This window comes from Oncorhynchus gorbuscha, linkage group LG13 (assembly GCF_021184085.1).
Source record: "Oncorhynchus gorbuscha isolate QuinsamMale2020 ecotype Even-year linkage group LG13, OgorEven_v1.0, whole genome shotgun sequence".
In the NCBI taxonomy this organism is placed as follows: Eukaryota; Metazoa; Chordata; class Actinopteri; order Salmoniformes; family Salmonidae; genus Oncorhynchus; species Oncorhynchus gorbuscha.
Genome location: NC_060185.1, coordinates 12,271,398 through 12,291,587, shown reverse-complemented (window position 1 = coordinate 12,291,587; position 20,190 = coordinate 12,271,398). Strand labels below are relative to the sequence as shown.

Sequence of the window (20,190 nt, the reverse complement as noted above, 5' to 3'; positions counted from 1 at the left end):
GAGAGAGTAAGAACACAGCTGCATGTAGCAGATAAATATGGTTATGCCATTGTTTAAGAAGGCAATGAGGTCTTCGTAAACATACATATGCAAACATGTGAGTCAGTGTGTGGAATATAGACTCCACTAAATGAGCTGCATTCAGTATATCAATGTGTTTAATCTTCTTAAGGTTTGCATATAGCATTGTGAATTCTGATTAGTATCTCACTCCCCATCTCAATCCCACATTCATTTTTTTCTGTCTGTCTGTCTGTCTGTCTGTCTGTCTGTCTGTCTGTCTGTCTGTCTGTCTGTCTGTCTGTCTGTCTGTCTGTCTGTCTGTCTGTCTGTCTGTCTGTCTGTCTGTCTGTCTGTCTGTCTGTCTGTCTGTCTGTCTGTCTGTCTGTCTGTCTGTCTCACTCAGGATGTCTGTCTGTCGACTGTATGTTTGACCCTCTTGGTATAGACTGTATGCTTGACCCTCTTGGTGTAGACTGTATGTTTGACCCTCTTGGTGTAGACTGTATGTTTGACCCTCTTGGTGTAGACTGTATGTTTGACCCTCTTGGTGTAGACAGATGACTTCCTTTGAGGGCTCACAAACACAATGAAAGTTCATGAAAAACTGTCTGAGAACAAAGGTGCAGACGGTCTGGGAACTGTCACATCCGTTGTGAGGAGGAGACCAAGGTGCAGATGGTCTGGGAACTGTCACATTCATTGTAAGGAGACCAAGGTGCAGACGGTCTGGGAACTGTCACATCCGTTGTGAGGAGGAGACCAAGGTGCAGACGGTCTGGGAACTGTCACATCCGTTGTGAGGAGACCAAGGTGCAGATGGTCTGGGAACTGTCACATCCGTTGTGAGGAGACCAAGGTGCAGACGGTCTGGGAACTGTCACATCCGGTGTGAGGAGGAGACCAAGGTGCAGATGGTCTGGGAACTGTCACATCCATTGTAAGGAGTCCAAGGTGCAGACGGTCTGGGAACTGTCACATCCGTTGTGAGGAGGAGACCAAGGTGCAGACGGTCTGGGAACTGTCACATCCGTTGTAAGGAGACCAAGGTGCAGATGGTCTGGGAACTGTCACATCCGTTGTGAGGAGACCAAGGTGCAGACGGTCTGGGAACTATCACATCCATTGTAAGGAGACCAAGGTGCAGACGGTCTGGGAACTGTCACATCCGTTGTAAGGAGACCAAGGTGCAGATGGTCTGGGAACTGTCACATCCATTGTAAGGAGGAGACCAAGGTGCAGACGGTCTGGGAACTGTCACATCCGTTGTAAGGAGGAGACCAAGGTGCAGACGGTCGGGGAACTGTCACATCCGTTGTAAGGAGGAGACCAAGGTGCAGACGGTCTGGGAACTGTCACATCCGTTGTGAGGAGGAGACCAAGGTGCAGACGGTCTGGGAACTGTCACATCTGTTGTAAGGAGGAGACCAAGGTGCAGACGGTCTGGGAACTGTCACATCCGTTGTGAGGAGGAGACCAAGGTGCAGACGGTCTGGGAACTGTCACATCCATTGTAAGGAGGAGACTAAGGTGCAGATGGTCTGGGAACTGTTACATTCATTGTAAGGAGACCAAGGTGCAGATGGTCTGGGAACTGTCACATTCATTGTAAGGAGACCAAGGTGCAGATGGTCTGGGAACTGTCACATTCATTGTAAGGAGACCAAGGTGCAGACGGTCTGGGAACTGTCACATTCATTGTAAGGAGGAGACTAAGGTGCAGACGGTCTGGGAACTGTCACATCCGTTGTAAGGAGGAGACCAAGGTGCAGACGGTCTGGGAACTGTTACATCCGTTGTAAGGAGGAGACCAAGGTGCAGCGTGGTATGCTCACATTCTTCTTTAATAAAGAACGAAATACTGAACAAACAAAATGACCAAACGATACGTGACGCTAATTTGAATCGTGCAGACAGGCAACTAAACGTAGAACAAGAACCCACAAATACCCAAAGGAAATGGCTACCTAAATATGGTCCCTAATCAGAGACAACGATAAACAGCCGCCTCTGATTGGGAACCATATCAGGCCACCATAGTCATACCTATACCCAGACCTACAAAACCCCTAGATACACAAAAACCCTAGACAATACAAAGCTTGCATACCCACCCTCGATCACACCCTGACCTAACCAAAACATAAAGAAAACAGAGATATTAAAGGTCAGAGCGTGACAGGGAACGTTCCATGTAGACTTGCTGTATGAGCATGATTTGTTATGAGAGTTTTCCACAGGTTGAGTGAAGGTTGTGTGAGGGTTGTAGAGATGTGTTGACACTCACCATGATCTCCATGGCTATCCATCTAAACGTCCACCCAGTACCTGGTTATGGGTCAAGGGTTAGGGGTTAAAGATCATAGGATTAACTCACCATGATCTCCATGGCTGTCCATCGAGAAGTCCCCCAGTACATGGTTAAGGGTCAGGGGTTAGGGGTTAAAGGTCATAGGATTAACCCACCATGATCTCCATGGCTGTCCATCGAGAAGTCCCCCAGTACATGGTTAAGGGTCAGGGGTTAGAGGTTAAAGATCATAGGATTAACTCACCATGAGTACATGGTTAAGGGTCAGGGGTTAAAGGTCATGGCTGTCCATCGAGAAGTCCCCCAGTACATGGTTAAGGGTCAGGGGTTAGGGGTTAAAGGTCATAGGATTAACTCACCATGATCTCCATGGCTGTCCATGAGAAGTTCCCCAGTACATGGTTAAGGGTCAGGGGTTAAAGGTCATAGGATTAACTCACCATGATCTCCATGGCTGTCCATCGAGAAGTCCCCCAGTACATGGTTAAGGGTCAGGGGTTAGGGGTTAAAGGTCATAGGATTAACTCACCATGATCTCCATGGCTGTCCATCGAGAAGTCCCCCAGTACATGGACATCCCCTGGTTGATCACATAAGTCATGGCTCTCACAATCTCTGAGGAGATAAGGACAATAATCAACCAACATTCAATCAATCAATCAAATAATCGATCAATCCATCAGCTCATTAGATGCAGGTGTGTGAAGCACTTTGGAGATCCCTGCAGACACACTAGATACCACCAGGCATATATACATGTGTGTAATATATATATATATATATATATATATATATATATATATATATATATATATATATATATATATATATATATATATATATATATATATATATATATACACACATATATATATATATATATGCATGGTGGTATCACTAGGGACTCCAAAGTGCATATCACACACCTGCATCTAATGAGTTCCCTTTAATATCTCTGTGAAGGACTTTGAGATCCCTGCAGACACACATAGATACCACCAGGCATATATACATGTGTGTATATATATATATATATATATATATATACACACCTATATCTATATATATTATATATATAATATCTCTGTGAAGGACTTTGGATATCCCTGCAGACACACTAGATACCACCAGGCATATATATATGTGTGTATATATATATATATATGCATGGTGGTATCTAGTGTGTCTGCAGGGATCTCCAAAGTCCTTCACACAATACATATATATATATTTACACACACATTACCAGTCAAAAGTTTGGACACACCTACTCATTCAAGGGTTTTTCTTTATTTTACGATTTTCTACGTTGTAAAAATGATGCAGCACTCCATCACTCTCCTTCTTGGTCAGATAGCACTTACCCACCCTGGAGGTGTGTTGGGTCATTGTCCTGTTGAAAAACAAATGATAGTCCCACTAAGCTCAAACCAGATGATATGGCGCATTGCTGCTAAATATTGTGGAAGCCATTCTGGTTAAGTGTGCTTTAAATCACTGACAGTGTCACCAGCAAAGCACCATCACACCTCCTCCTCCATGCTTCACAGTGGGAACCACACATGTGGAGATCATCTGTTCACTTACAGTACTCTGTGTCTCATAAAGACACAGAAAATTTCAAATTTGCACTTTTCAGACCAAAGGACAGATTTCCACTGGTCTAATGTCCATTGCTCATGTTTCTTGGCCCAAGCAAGTGTCCACTTCTTATTAGTAGTGGTTTCTTTGCATAAATTCGACCATGAAGGTCTGATTCACACAACCTCCTCTGAACAGTTGATGTTGAGATGTGTCGGTTACTTGAGATCTGTGAAGCATTTATTTGGGCTGCAATTTCTGAGGCTGGTAACTCTAATGAACTTCTCCTCTGCAGCAGAGGTAACTCTGGGTTGTCCTTTCCAGTGGCGGTCCTCATGAGAGCCAGTTTCATCATATCGCTTGATGGTTTTTGTGACGGCACTTGAAGAAACTTTCAAAGTTCTTGAAATGTTTTGCATTGACTGACGTTCATGTCTTAAAGTAATGACTGTCGTTTCTCTTTGCTTATTTGAGCTGTTCTTGTCATAATATGGACTTGGTGTTTTACCAAACAGGGCTACCTTCTGTATATCACCCCTACCTTGTCACAACACAACTGATTGGCTCAAACGCATTAAGAAGGAAATAAATTCCAGAAATGAACTTCATGTTCCATATGTGTTATTTCATAGTTTTGATGTCTTCACTATTATTCTACAGTGTAGAAAATAGTAAAAAATACAGAAAAACCCTTGGATGTGTAGGTTGGTCCAACTTTTGACTGGTGCTGTAACGGCATCTAATATATATATATATATATATATATATATATATATATATATATATATATATATATATATATATATATATATATATATATATATATACCACCAGGGGACACTGTAGTCTTCCTGCCTGGGTTGTACTACTGGACTGACAATGACCCAACTAGACTTGAAGGCCACCAACCCATCCCCTAAGCGCTCTCTCTCTCCTGCTGACAATACATTCCTTCTCACTCCTCTAATGAGTCCACTAATGACCAGGGACAGGCTAGAGTTCTAATGTGCTGTAAACCACCAGTACATTATTAATGAAGCAATTAGTTCCAACACTAGCATCTGAGCTACACAACACTATGAAGGGAGCCTTAGATGACATCTGTTATTGTTCTCATCCCTGTGTTGCTGATACCTAGCAGGACCAGGGTTAGGGGATGGGGAATGATGAGGGAAAGTACACTCCTGGTTGGGGAATTTAAACTTCCAAAACCCACCATGGGGAAATTACAGCCTTGTCAATTTGCACCAAACAGGAGAGCTAAACTACTGTCACTGTGGGCTCAGCGACACAGACAACTGATGCACCAAGATAAACACCACTAAAAGAGATGACGTAATGAAGAGAGACAGAGAGAAGGAAAGAAAGGACGAGTTAAATAACTCAAATGTGATCTAACTAAAGAAAAGTGCAATGGGTCAGAAGAGGAGCAGAGATCCAACGCCTCATTGTATTCTATTTCTGCCACTCGCTTTCATTTAATTGTGGTACAAGAACACTCTCTCTCTCTCTCTCTCTCTGTTTACATTGTCAAAGCAAGTGAAATAAGCATTCACAAATTAACATTAAACACAAGATAAAGCTGTTTGAAATGTTATATTATTAACGCTGTACCGCGTTGTTACAATCTGCTGAAAGGGAAAATAAATAAACAGATCAAATAATGAATTTACTTTGGTGTTTGTCTTTCGCTCTCTCTATCACTGCTTCTCTCTATCGCTGTTTCTCTCTCTCCCCCCTCTCTCTCTATTGCTGTCTCCCCCTCTCTCTATTGCTGTCTCCCCCTCTCTCTCTATTGCTGTCTCTCCCCCCTCTCTCTCTATTGCTGTCTCCCCCTCTCTCTCTCTATTGCTGTCTCCCCCTCTCTCTATTGCTGTCTCTCCCTCTCCCCCTCTCTCTATCGCTGTTTCTCTCTCTCCCCCTCTCTCTCTATTGCTGTCTCTCCCCCTCTCTCTCTATTGCTGTCTCTCCCCCTCTCTCTCTATTGCTGTCTCTCCCCCTCTCTCTCTATTGCTGTCTCCCCCTCTCTCTCTATTACTGTCTCCCCCCTCTCTCTCTATTGCTGTCTCCCCCTCTCTCTCTATTGCTGTCTCCCCCTCTCTCTCTATTGCTGTCTCTCTCCCCCCTCTCTCTATTGCTGTCTCTCCCCCTCTCTCTATTGCTGTCTCTCTCCCCCTCTCTATTGCTGTCTCCCCCTCTCTCTATTGCTGTCTCTCCCCCTCTCTCTCTATTGCTGTCTCTCCCCCTCTCTCTATTGCTGTCTCTCTCCCCCTCTCTCTATTTCTGTCTCTCCCCCCTCTCTCTATTGCTGTCTCTCCCCCCTCTCTCTCTATGGCTGTCTCTCCCCCTCTCTCTCTATGGCTGTCTCTCCCCCTCTCTCTATTGCTGTCTCTCCCCCTCTCTCTCTATTGCTGTCTCTCTCCCCCCCTCTCTCTATTGCTGTCTCTCCCCCTCTCTCTCTATTGCTGTCTCCCCCCCTCTCTCTCTATTGCTATCTCTCCCCCCTCTCTCTATTGCTGTCTCCCCCTCTCTCTATTGCTGTCTCTCTCCCCCTCTCTCTATTTCTGTCTCTCTCCCCCCTCTCTCTCTATTGCTGTCTCTCCCGCCCTCTCTCTCTATTGCTGTCTCTCCCCCTCTCTCTCTATTGCTGTCTCTCCCCCCTCTCTCTATTGCTGTCTCTCTCCCCCCTCTCTCTCTCTATTGCCGTCTCTCCCCCTCTCTCTCTATTGCCGTCTCTCCCCCTCTCTCTCTATTGCTGTCTCTCCCCCTCTCTCTCTATTGCTGTCTCTCCCCCCTCTCTCTCTATTGCTGTCTCCCCCCTCTCTCTATATTGCTGTCTCTCCCCCTCTCTCTCTTGCTGTCTCTCCCCCCCTCTCTCTATATTGTTGTCTCTCACCCCCTCTCTCTCTATTGCTGTCTCTCTCCCCCTCTCTCTATATTGCTGTCTCTCCCCCTCTCTCTCTATTGCTGTCTCTCTCCCCCTCTCTCTCTATTGCTGTCTCTCTCCCCCCTCTCTCTCTATTGCTGTCTCTCTCCCCCTCTCTCTCTATTGCTGTCTTTCCCCCTCTCTGTCTATTGCTGTCTCCCCCTCTCTCTATTGCTGTCCTCCCCCTCTCTCTATTGTTGTCTCTCCCCCCCCCCCTCTCTCTCTATTGCTGTCTCTCCCCCTCTCTCTATTGGTGTCTCTCCCCCTCTCTATTGCTGTCTCTCTCTCTCCCCCCTCTCTCTCTATTGCTGTCTCTCCCCCTCTCTCTATTGTTGTCTCTCCCCCTCTCTCTCTATTGCTGTCTCTCTCCCCCTCTCTATTGCTGTCTCTCTCCCCCTCTCTCTCTATTGCTGTCTCTCTCCCCCTCTATCACTATTGTTTTCTCTTGTTCTCTCTCTCGCTCTATCTCTATTGCTGTTTCTCTCACTGTCTCCCTCTCCTTTTCTCACTCATGCTGCACTGTCTGCAAGGAGTGAAAGCCAATTCACTCTGAAAACGTAGTCAGGGGCTCTGTATGAAGGTGCCTCTGGAAACGTAGTCAGGGGCTCTGTATGAAGGTGCCTCTGGAAACGTAGTCAGGGGCTCTGTATGAAGGTGCCTCTGGAAACGTAGTCAGGGGCTCTGTATGAAGGTGCCTCTGGAGACCACATAGAGCTCATAACGCATCGCTGTGCACCTCCCAAATGTTGTTACAATGCGGAGGGCTCCGTACAGCTCCATACAGCTCCGTACAGCTCCGTATAGCTCCGTACAGCTCCGTACAGCTCCGTATAGCTCCGTACAGCTCCGTACAGCTCCGTATAGCTCCGTATTTACATGATTGGTTGACGGTAGGTGGGGGCGGAATGTCCTGTACAAACGCAAACTCACTTCCTTGATGACCTTCTTCACAACAGCACTGGGCTGCTCTTCAAAGCACAAGAAGTCTGAATGCCCTGATTTCTGCAGAGGCCGTATCACCGTAAATGCTGCACGGCCAATGCAGAAGCCCGATTGACCATGCGGTGCCTTTAAGGCGGGAACAGATGGCAGATTGACTAGGCAGAGCTTTTAAGGGGGGCCAGAAGTTGGAGCTGGTCCATCACACAATGGTGCTATAGTGAGAACAAAATGAGTGGGAGAGGAGGGAGGTGGAGGAGTGAAAAGGAGAGAAGAAATAGAGAAAAGATAGTCGGAGAAGACTGAAAGTGTCAGAAAGAGAGGAAGGAGGAGAGATAATAATGAATGTTATGTCAGAATCATTTTCTACTGGGAGTCCTTGGTCAGGATGTGTTTGACAAAGACAGCTTTATGAAACACAAGCAGTATGAGACCTGAGGGACTAACAGATTTACTCTCTCATCACCACAGCCTGATCTACATGCTTTCATTTTCTCTCTCTCTCTCTCTCTCTCTCTCTCTCTCTCTCTCTCTCTCTCTCTCTCTCTCTCTCTCTCTCTCTCTCTCTCTCTCTCTCTCTCTCTCTCTCTCTCTCTCTCTCTCTCTCTCTCTCTCTCTCTCCTCTCTCTCTCTCTCTCTCTCTCCCTCTCTCTCTATTGCTGTTTCTCTCTCTCTCTCTCTCTCTCTCTCTCTCTCTCTCTCTCTCTCTCTCTCTCTCTCTCTCTCTCTTCTCTCTCTCTTCCTCTCTCTCTTTCTCTCTCTTCCTCTCTCTCTCTCTCTCTCTCTCTCTCTCTCTCTCTTCCTCTCTCTCTCTCTCTCTTCTCTCTCTCTCTCTCTCTCTCTCTCTCTTCTCTCTCTCTCTCTCTCTCTCTCTCTCTCTCTCTCTCTCTCTCTCTCCTCTCTCTCTCTCTCTCTCTCTCTCTCTCTCTCTCTCTCTCTCTTCTCTCTCTCTCTCTCTCTCTCTCTCTCTCTCTCTCTCTCTCTCTCTCTCTCTCTCTTCCTCTCTCTCTCTCTCTCTCTCTCTGCTTTTTCACATTTTCTGCTTATTCACTCTATGAACAATGTTTTGAAAATGACAAAGAATATTTGCATTTGTTTGTTTCGATGTTTCAAGATGTGCATGGGTTAATTGTGTTTGTAGATGTGTATGTGTGAGAGTGAGTTCCACAGGAGTGCACTCAGGGAACAGCACAATTTAAAGACAATGCTACCAAATACTAATTGAGTGTTTGTAAACTTCTGACCCACTGGGAATGTGATGAAAGATAGAAAAGCTGAAATAAATGATTCTGTGTACTATTATTCACATTCTTTCACATTCTTAAAATAAAGTGGTGATCCTAACTGACCGAAGACAGGGAATTTTTACTAGGAATAAATGTCAGGAATTGTCAGAAAAGCTGAGTTTAAATGTAGTTGGCTAAGGTGTATGTAAAATTCCGACTTCAACTGTATATGCAGTATATATATATATATATATATATATATATAGATAGATAGATAGATAGTAAACCTCAGTATAAACTGAAATCTTGATTCTTATCTGGTAGAGAAACGCATCTACTGCTTCCTGCCAATACAATTTAGTAGTATTTCAGGCTATGAGACTAATTAACCAACTTCCCTCCTGACTTAGACAGGTTGCTCGGTCCCTGATGATGAATGCTAATAGACTGACTCACCCTCCATGGGTGTGTTGGTGTCGGGGCGGTTTGCGAAGACCACGTCTACGTATTCCAGCTGCAACCTCTGGAGGGAGCCCTTCAGACCTGGGCAGATAGAGGAAGGGAGAAGGAGAGGAAGGGAGAGAGAGGAAGGGAGAATGAGAAGAAGGAGAGGAAGGGAGAAGGAGAGGAAGGGAGAGAGGAAGGGAGAAGGAGAGGAAGGGGGAGAGAGAGAGGAAGGGAGAGAGAGAGGAAGGGAGAGAGAGGAAGGAAGAGAGAGAGGAAGGGAGAATGAGAGGAAGGAGAGGAAGGGAGAGGAAGGGAGAAGAAGAGGAAGGAAGAGAGAGAGGAAGGGAGAAGAAGAGGAAGGGAGAAGGAGAGGAAGGGAGAAGGAGAGGAAGGGGGAGAGGAAGGGAGAAGGAGAGGAAGGGGGAGAGAGAGAGGAAGGGAGAGAGAGAGGAAGGGAGAATGAGAGGAAGGAGAGGAAGGGAGAGGAAGGGAGAAGAAGAGGAAGGGAGAGAGAGAGGAAGGGAGAAGAAGAGGAAGGGAGAAGGAGAGGAAGGGAGAAGGAGAGGAAGGGAGAGAGGAAGGGGGAGAGAGAGAGGAAGGGAGAGAGAGAGGAAGGGAGAGAGAGAGGAAGGGAGAGAGAGAGGAAGGGAGAGAGAGAGGGAGAGAGAGGAAGGGAGAGAGAGAGAGGAAAGGAGAAGGAGAGGAAGGGAGAAGGAGAGGAAGGGAGAGAGGAAGGGAGAAGTAGAGGAAGGGGGAGAGAGAGAGGAAGGGGGGAGAGAGAGAGGAAGGAGAGAGAGAGGAAGGAAGAGAGAGAGGTAGGGAGAATGGAGAAGAAGGGAGAAGAAGAGGAAGGAGAGGAAGGGAGAAGGAGAGGAAGGGGGAGAGAGAGAGGAAGGGAGAGAGAGGAAGGGAGAATGAGAGGAAGGAGAGGAAGGAGAGGAAGGGAGAGGAAGGGAGAAGAAGAGGAAGGGAGAGAGAGGAAGGAGAGGAAGGGAGAGGAAGGGAGAAGAAGAGGAAGGGAGAGAGTTAGAGGAAGGAAGAGAGAGAGGAAGGGAGAATGAGAGGAAGGAGAGGAAGGGAGAGGAAGGGAGAAGAAGAGGAAGGGAGAGAGAGAGGAAGGGAGAATGAGAGGACGGAGAGGAAGGGAGCAGGAGAGGAAGGGAGAGAGGAAGGGAGAAGGAGGGGGAGAGAGAGAGGAAGGGAGAGAGAGAGGAAGGGAGAGAGAGAGGAAGGGAGAGAGAGAGGAAGGGAGAGAGAGAGGAAGGGAGAGAGAGAGGAAGGGAGAGAGAGAGAGGAAAGGAGAAGGAGAGGAAGGGAGAAGGAGAGGAAGGGGGAGAGAGAGAGGAAGGGAGAGAGAGAGAGGAAGGGAGAAGGAGAGGAAGGGAGAGAGAGAGGAAGGAAGAGAGAGAGGAAGGAAGAGAGAGAGGAAGGAGAGAGAGAGAGATAAGAGGAGGAGGAGAGGATGATGGGAGAGGAGGGTTGCGGAGAGGAGAAGAGGAGGGGATAGGATAGGAGGGTTGAGGATGTAAATGTAAATGAGAGGAGAAGAGGAGGGAGAGGAGGGGAGGAGTGGAGAGAGAGAGGAGTGGAGAGAGAGAGGAAGGGAGAGAGAGAGGAGTGGAGAGAGAGAGGAGTGGAGAGAGAGAGGAGTGGAGAAGGAGAGGAAGGGGGAGGGAGAGAGGAAGGGAGAGAGAGAGAGAGAGAGAGAGAGAGAGAGAGAGAGAGAGAGAGAGAGAGAGGAAGGGAGAGAGAGAGAGGAAGGGAGAGAGAGAGAGGAATGGAGAGGGAGAGGAATGAGAGAGAGAGAGGAAGGGAGAGAGAGAGGAAGGGAGAGAGAGAGAGATAAGAGGAGGGGAGAGGATGATGGGAGAGGAGGGTTGCGGAGAGGAGAAGAGGAGGGGATAGGATAGGAGGGTTGAGGATGTAAATGTAAATGAGAGGAGAAGAGGAGGGCAGAGGAGGGGAGGAGAGAAGAGGAGGAGGGGAGAGAGAAAACATAAGAGGGGAGATATCAATATCAACAGTTCACAGGGGAGAGACAGGGTCAGACAGGGTGAGACAGGGTGAGACACGGTCAGACAGGGTGAGACAGGGTCAGACAGGGTCAGACAGGGTGAGACAGGGTCAGACACGGTGAGTCAGGGAGAGACAGGGAGAGACAGGGTCAGAGAGGGTGAGGCAGGGTGAGGCAGGGTGAGACAGGGTGAGACAGGGTCAGACACGGTGAGACAGGGTCAGACACGGTGAGACAGGGTCAGACACGGTGAGACAGGGTCAGACACGGTGAGTCAGGGAGAGACAGGGAGAGACAGGGTCAGACAGGGAGAGACAGGGTGAGACAGGGTCAGACAGGGAGAGACAGGGTCAGACAGGGTCAGACAGGGTCAGACAGGGTGAGACAGGGTGAGACAGGGTGAGACAGGGTCAGACAGGGTCAGACAAGGTGAGACAGGGTCAGACAAGGTGAGACAGGGTGAGGAGACAAGGTGAGACATGATGAGACACGATGAGATAGGGTGAGAGGGTCAGACAGGGTGAGACACGATGAGACAGGGTGAGACATGGTGGGACACAATGAGACAGGGTGAGACATGGTGAGACAGGGTGAGAGGGTCAGACAGGGTGATGTGGGTGCCTGTGTGTTCTTACCTTCAATAATGTGTTTCCTTGAAAGGCCTCTCTCAGTCTCTGCTCTGTGGGCACAGACACAGACACAAACAGGAGAGAAAAACTACACATTCAAATCTCACTGCTGGTAGTCAACTTACATGGCCCTACTGCTGTGTCCTTATCAGTGTGTGTTTTGTGTGTGTGTGTGTGTGAGTGAGTTTCATGTACAGTAAGTGTGTGCGAGTGTGTGTTCAGAGTCTTCAACCACAATCCTCTCCTCCTGCAGAAGGACGGAGCCTATGAATATTCATGAAGGATGAACGAGGGAAGAAATAATGTACACCTTTATCCTTATCACTAATCCCAGCATGCGTCATGGAGCTGTGACTCCCAGCATGCATCATGTTGCTGTGACTCCCAGCATGCATCATGGTGCTGTGACTCCCAGCATGCATCATGATGCTGTGACTGCCACCATGCATCATGGTGCTGTGACTCCCAGCATGCACCATGGTGCTGTGACTCCCAGCATGCATCATGATGCTGTGACTGCCACCATGCATCATGGTGCTGTGACTCCCAGCATGCACCATGGTGCTGTGAATGCCACCATGCATTGGGAAGCTGTGACTGCCACCATGCGTCAAAAAGCTGTGACTCCCAGCATGCATCATGGAGCTGTGACTCCCAGCATGCATCATGGTGCTGTGACTCCCACCACGCATCATGGTGATGTGACTGCCACCATGCATCATGGATCTGTGACTCCCAGCATGCATCATGGATCTGTGACTCCCACCATGCATTGGGAAGCTGTGACTGCCATTATGCGTCATGGATCTGTGACTCCCAGCATGCATCATGGTGCTGTGACTGCCACCATGCGTCATGGAGCTGTGACTCCCAGCATGCATCATGGATCTGTGACTCCCACCATGCATTGGGAAGCTGTGACTGCCATCATGCGTCATGGATCTGTGACTCCCAGCATGCATCATGGTGCTGTGACTGCCACCATACATTGGGAAGCTGTGACTGCCATCATGCGTCATGGATCTGTGACTCCCAGCATGCATCATGGTGCTGTGACTGCCACCATGCGTCATGGATCTGTGACTCCCAGTATGCATCATGGTGCTGTGACTGCCACCATGCGTCATGGAGCTGTGACTCCCAGCATGCATCATGGTGCTGTGACTGCCACCATGCATTGGGAAGCTGTGACTGCCACCATGCATCATGGAGCTGTGACTCCCAGCATGCATCATGGTGCTGTGACTATCACCATGCATAATGGAGCTGTGACTCCCAGCATGCATCATGGTGCTGTGACTGCCACCATGCGTCATGGAGCTGTGACTCCCAGCATGCATCATAGTGCTGTGACTGCCACCATGCATTGGGAAGCTGTGACTGCCACCATGCGTCATGGAGCTGTGACTCCCAGCATGCATCATGGTGCTGTGACTGCCACCATGCATCATGGAGCTGTGACTCCCAGCATGCATCATGGTGCTGTGACTACCACCATGCATAATGGAGCTGTGACTACCACCATGCATCATGGTGCTGTGACTACCACCACGCATCATAGAGCTGTGACTACCACCACGCATCATAGAGCTGTGACTACCACCACGCATCATAGAGCTGTGACTACCACCATGCATCATAGAGCTGTGACTACCACCATGCATCATGGAGCTGTGACTACCACCATGCATCATAGAGCTGTGACTACCACCATGCATCATAGAGCTGTGACTACCACCACGCATCATAGAGCTGTGACTACCACCACGCATCATAGAGCTGTGACTACCACCACGCATCATAGAGCTGTGACTACCACCACGCATCATAGAGCTGTGACTACCACCACGCATCATAGAGCTGTGACTCCCAGCATGCATAATGGAGCTGTGACTACCACCATGCATAATGGAGCTGTGACTACCACCATGCATCATAGAGCTGTGACTACCACCATGCATAATGGAGCTGTGACTACCACCACGCATCATAGAGCTGTGACTACCACCACGCATCATAGAGCTGTGACTACCACCACGCATCATAGAGCTGTGACTACCACCATGCATAATTGAGCTGTGACTACCACCATGCATCATAGAGCTGTGACTACCACCATGCATAATGGAGCTGTGACTACCACCATGCATAATGGAGCTGTGACTACCACCATGCATCATAGAGCTGTGACTACCACCATGCATCATAGAGCTGTGACTACCAGCATGCATCATGGTGCTGTGACTACCACCATGCATCATAGAGCTGTGACTACCACCATGCATAATGGAGCTGTGACTACCACCATGCATCATAGAGCTGTGACTACCACCACGCATCATAGAGCTGTGACTCCCAGCATGCGTCATGGAGCTGTGACTACCACCATGCATAATGGAGCTGTGACTACCACCATGCATCATAGAGCTGTGACTACCAGCATGCATCATGGTGCTGTGACTACCACCATGCATCATAGAGCTGCGACTACCACCATGCATCATAGAGCTGTGACTACCACCATGCATAATGGAGCTGTGACTCCCAGCATGCATCATGGTGCTGTGACTACCACCACGCATCATAGAGCTGTGACTACCACCACGCATCATAGAGCTGTGACTACCACCATGCATCATAGAGCTGTGACTACCACCATGCAATCATAGAGCTGTGACTACCACCACGCATCATAGAGCTGTGACTACCACCACGCATCATAGAGCTGTGACTACCACCACGCATCATAGAGCTGTGACTACCACCACGCATCATAGAGCTGTGACTACCACCACGCATCATAGAGCTGTGACTACCACCACGCATCATAGAGCTGTGACTACCACCACGCATCATAGAGCTGTGACTGCCACCATGCATCATAGAGCTGTGACTCCCAGCATACATAATGGAGCTGTGACTACCACCATGCATCATGGAGCTGTGACTACCACCATGCATCATAGAGCTGTGACTACCAGCATGCATCATGGTGCTGTGACTACCACCATGCATCATAGAGCTGTGACTACCACCATGCATAATGGAGCTGTGACTACCACCATGCATCATAGAGCTGTGACTACCACCACGCATCATAGAGCTGTGACTCCCAGCATGCGTCATGGAGCTGTGACTACCACCATGCATAATGGAGCTGTGACTACCAGCATGCATCATAGAGCTGTGACTACCAGCATGCATCATGGTGCTGTGACTACCACCATGCATCATAGAGCTGTGACTACCACCATGCATCATAGAGCTGTGACTACCACCATGCATCATGGAGCTGTGACTACCAGCATGCATCATAGAGCTGTGACTACCAGCATGCATCATGGTGCTGTGACTACCACCACGCATCATAGAGCTGTGACTACCACCATGCATCATAGAGCTGTGACTACCACCATGCATAATGGAGCTGTGACTACCACCATGCATCATAGAGCTGTGACTACCACCATGCATCATAGAGCTGTGACTACCACCATGCATCATAGAGCTGTGACTACCACCATGCATCATAGAGCTGTGACTACCAGCATGCATCATGGTGCTGTGACTACCACCATGCATCATAGAGCTGTGACTACCACCATGCATCATAGAGCTGTGACTACCACCATGCATCATAGAGCTGTGACTGCCAGCATGCGTCATGGAGCTGTGACTACCACCATGCATCATAGAGCTGTGACTCCCAGAATGCGTCATGGAGCTGTGACTACCACCATGCATCATAGAGCTGTGACTACCACCATGCATCATAGAGCTGTGACTACCACCACGCATCATAGAGCTGTGACTACCACCATGCATCATAGAGCTGTGACTACCACCATGCATCATAGAGCTGTGACTACCACCATGCATCATAGAGCTGTGACTACCAGCATGCATCATGGTGCTGTGACTACCACCATGCATCATAGAGCTGTGACTACCACCATGCATCATAGAGCTGTGACTACCACCATGCATCATAGAGCTGTGACTGCCAGCATGCGTCATGGAGCTGTGACTACCACCATGCATCATAGAGCTGTGACTCCCAGAATGCGTCATGGAGCTGTGACTACCACCATGCATCATAGAGCTGTGACTACCACCATGCATCATAGAGCTGTGACTACCACCACGCATCATAGAGCTGTGACTACCACCATGCATCATAGAGCTGTGACTACCACCATCCATGCATCATAGAGCTGTGACTACCACCATGCATCATAGAGCTGTGACTACCACCACGCATCATAGAGCTGTGACTACCACCATGCATCATAGAGCTGTGACTACCACCATGCATCATAGAGCTGTGACTACCACCATGCATCATAGAGCTGTGACTACCAGCATGCATCATGGTGCTGTGACTACCACCATGCATCATAGAGCTGTGACTACCACCATGCATCATAGAGCTGTGACTACCACCATGCATCATAGAGCTGTGACTACCACCACGCATCATAGAGCTGTGACTACCACCATGCATCATAGAGCTGTGACTACCACCATGCATCATAGAGATGTGACTACCACCATGCATCATAGAGCTGTGACTACCAGCATGCATCATGGTGCTGTGACTACCACCATGCATCATAGAGCTGTGACTACCACCATGCATCATAGAGCTGTGACTACCACCATGCATCATAGAGCTGTGACTGCCAGCATGCGTCATGGAGCTGTGACTACCACCATGCATCATAGAGCTGTGACTCCCAGCATGCGTCATGGAGCTGTGACTACCACCATGCATCATAGAGCTGTGACTGCCACCACGCATCATAGAGCTGTGACTACCACCACGCATCATTGAGCTGAAAGGCTATATAAAACCTTTGTAGCTTTGTGTGTGTGTGTGTGTGTGTGTGTGTGTGTGTGTGTGTGTGTGTGTGTGTGTGTGTGTGTGTGTGTGCGTGTGTGTGTACGTGTGTGTGTGTGTGTGTACGTGTGTGTGTGTGTACGTGTGTGTGTGTGTGTGTACGTGTGTGTACGTGTGTGTGTGTGTGTGTGTGTACACGTGTGTACGTGTTGTGGCAAACCTCTTCAAGTTTAGGAGCGTTTGTCACAAACTAAGTGGTAAACTGTCACCAAATCACCCAAGAATGAGAGTTCTTTCGAACAGGACAGTACCTGTGTGTTTGTTTCTCCGTCCTGGTCCACCCAGGCCGTAGGCGAGGTCAAGGATAGCAGGGTTCGGTACACCAATCGGGTTCTCGGTAGGTCCAGGTCCAAACGCCAACAGGTAAGTCCAAACAATCCAGCTCATACACGGTAAATCCAGCCAATCTCTATAGTCTCTTTCTCTATTGTTCATAGCTCCTTCCAGCCCTTTCTCTTCCTCTTCCTGGTTTTTCTTGACCCTTTATCTGGGAGTCGGCTCCACCTTCTGAGGGTTCCCCTTGCTTCTGGGACTTGTAGTTTTGGCGGCCGGCCATTTTGTGATCTGTAGTTCTGACAGGGGTGGCCATTTTAGTGATCGGGCAGAGCCCGTTTATTAGTTCTGCTCTCTCATATCTGCCACTTATCACTGAACCACAAACTCTTTCTCAAAGTCTGGTACCACCAGCACGGGGTTACAGCAGAGAGCCTCTTGTAATGTCCTAAATGCTTTGGTGGCCCTTTCATCCCATTTGACCATGTTTGGCCCTCTGGCTCTAGTCATGTCGGTAAGTGGGGCGGCCACTGTGGCATAACTTGGGATGAACTCCCGGTAGTAACCGGTCAGCCCTAGGAAGGCTCGGACCTGCTTCTTATTTACTGGTTTCGGCCATTCTCTAATTGCCTTCACCTTCTTATGTTGAGGTTTGATTAACCCTCTAACCCCACGTAACACTTGGCAGGGTTTGCCGCGAGCCCTGCCTTTCTAAGGGCATCTAACACTGCCTGTACCCGGGGTAAGTGGGATTCCCAATCTGGGCTGCAGATCCCCACGTCATCTAAATAAGCTGCGGCATATGCTTTTAACAGGTTTATGTGATAAATCTGTTCCTGGGGCCGTCGACCTGGCTGTCGGATCCGATAATTGACTTCTCCTATTCTCTCCAGTACTTCATATGGCCCTTTCCATGTGGCTAGTAGTTTACACTCTACCGTGGGGATCAGCACTAACACCTTATCTCCCGGTTGAAATTCCCTCAGGGTAGCCTGCCGGTTATAAGTGTGCCGCTGGTGTTCTTGTGTTTGTCTCATGTGCTCTCTGATGATGGGCATGACTGTGGCTATCCTGTCTTGCATTGCCGTGACGTGCTCTATGACACTAGTATACGGGGTGGATTGGTGCTCCCAGGTTTCCCGGGCGATGTCTAAGATTCCCCGGGGATGCCTCCCATATACCAGCTCAAAGGGAGAAAACCCCAGCGAGGCTTGAGGAACCTCTCTAATGGCAAACATCTGATACGGCAACATGCAATCCCAGTTTTTCCCATCCTTATCGATTACCTTCCTGAGCATTGACTTCAGGGTTCGGTTGAATCTCTCAACCAGCCCGTCTGTCTGAGGATGGTAAACCGATGTCCTCAACTATTTCACCTGCCACAGTTTACAAAGGTCCGCCATAAGGCGGAACATAAAGGGGGTCCCCTGGTCGGTAAGGATCTCTCCCTACCCTGGTGAACAAGAGCACTAATTCCTTTGCGATATTTTTGGAAGTCATCGTCCGAAGGGGAATGGCTTCTGGGTAGCGAGTGGCATAATCTAGAATAACCAGAATGTATTGGTGCCCTCTGGCGGATTTGGGTAGTGGGCCCACTAAATCCATCGCTATCCTCTCAAATGCCGTTTCGATTATGGGGAGTGGCACTAACGGGCTTCTTAAAGCTGGTGGGTGAGCTGTTAACTGGCACTCCGGGCACTCTCCACAATGCCAAGCCACTTCAGCTTGAATTCCTGGCCAGTAAAACCTCCTTACAATCCGGTCTTGGGTTTTATCGATACCAAGGTGTCCACCCAGAATGTGCCCATGAGCTAGATCCAGTACTGTCCTCCGGTACCGAGTGGGAACCAACAACTGTTCCACCACATCAACCCCTATTTTCGAGACTCTGTACACCAAACCCTTTTTCATGATGAAGTGGGGAAAACTATTAGGCATCATCCCACCATTTATGGGAGTACCAGCTACGACCTGCACATCTGCTCTGGCTTGTTGCAGGGTTGGATCCTGGTTTTGGGCCGTCCCAAAATTAGTCAAGGACTCTGCCAGGTCTGCTGGTTCTAGATCGTCGTCCTCTGGATTCAGATCGACCCCAGCCCCACTAGTACCGGGCTGTTCGTTATCAGCGAGGTTTGCCACTTCATCCTCCTCCTCCCCTACTAGCACCTGTGATGTTGTCCCCTGGGAGACCTCTTTTCTTGGCTTTGGTTGAAGGCCCCATGCTTCTTTCTGCTTGGTCAGGGTTGTTGGCTTCTCAAATATGCCATTCTTGTGGCATAACTTCGCAAAGTTAGGAAAGTCTCTACCCAATATTACATCATATGGCATCTTTGGGACAACGCTGACCTCATAATCCAGCAGACCGTCCTCTGTTTGTATGCTCACTAAGGCCGTGGGGTACAGACGGGTATCCCCATGAATGCATGCAACACTGATATCCTGTCTTGCATCCAGTTTATGAGTCGGCACAAGGCCTGCAACGACCAGGGTTAGCATACTGCCGGAATCCAGCAGTGCTTCAACCTCTTTCCCTTCAACCTTCACCCTGCACATATGTTTGTTTCTTGATCTTTCAAGTACAGTGGTTACAACAGGACATGCATACCGTATATCATCTTCATTTTCACCAAGGTTACATTGCATTGGCTCTTCTTTAATAGGGCAGTAGGCTGCAATATGTCCTGGTTGATTACAATTGTAACAGATAATAGGGGTTCGGGGGGGAGACCCCCTCGACACCCAGTCCCGGTTTCCGTTTTTAGTGTCTCGGCCTGATTCTGATTCTTTCCTCATGGCCCCACGCTGCTCTCTTCCCCCTCTATATGTTGGGACAGCCTTACCCTGTCCGCTGGTTCGCCCATGCCTGGGGAACGGGAATCTTTCCTCCTGTGCCTGCTCAGCTGTTCTTGCCGTACAATACTGTTCAACCAGGCCCACGAGATGG

General features: G+C 48.8%; 1 protein-coding gene across 3 annotated transcripts in view; it reads right to left on the bottom strand.

The window, feature by feature from the left end:
- The window catches only part of LOC123992517 (voltage-gated potassium channel subunit beta-1-like), a 202,205-nt gene that overhangs the window by 12,078 nt on the left and 169,937 nt on the right, over positions 1-20,190 (bottom strand). For all 3 annotated transcript variants that reach the window (XM_046293715.1, XM_046293716.1, XM_046293717.1), the window contains 3 exons: positions 12,080-12,123; positions 9,440-9,526; positions 2,841-2,926 (listed from right to left, as the gene is read on the bottom strand). In XM_046293715.1, coding sequence (XP_046149671.1) covers positions 2,841-2,926; positions 9,440-9,526; positions 12,080-12,123 — 217 coding nt within the window. The remainder of the gene's footprint in view (positions 1-2,840; positions 2,927-9,439; positions 9,527-12,079; positions 12,124-20,190) is intronic.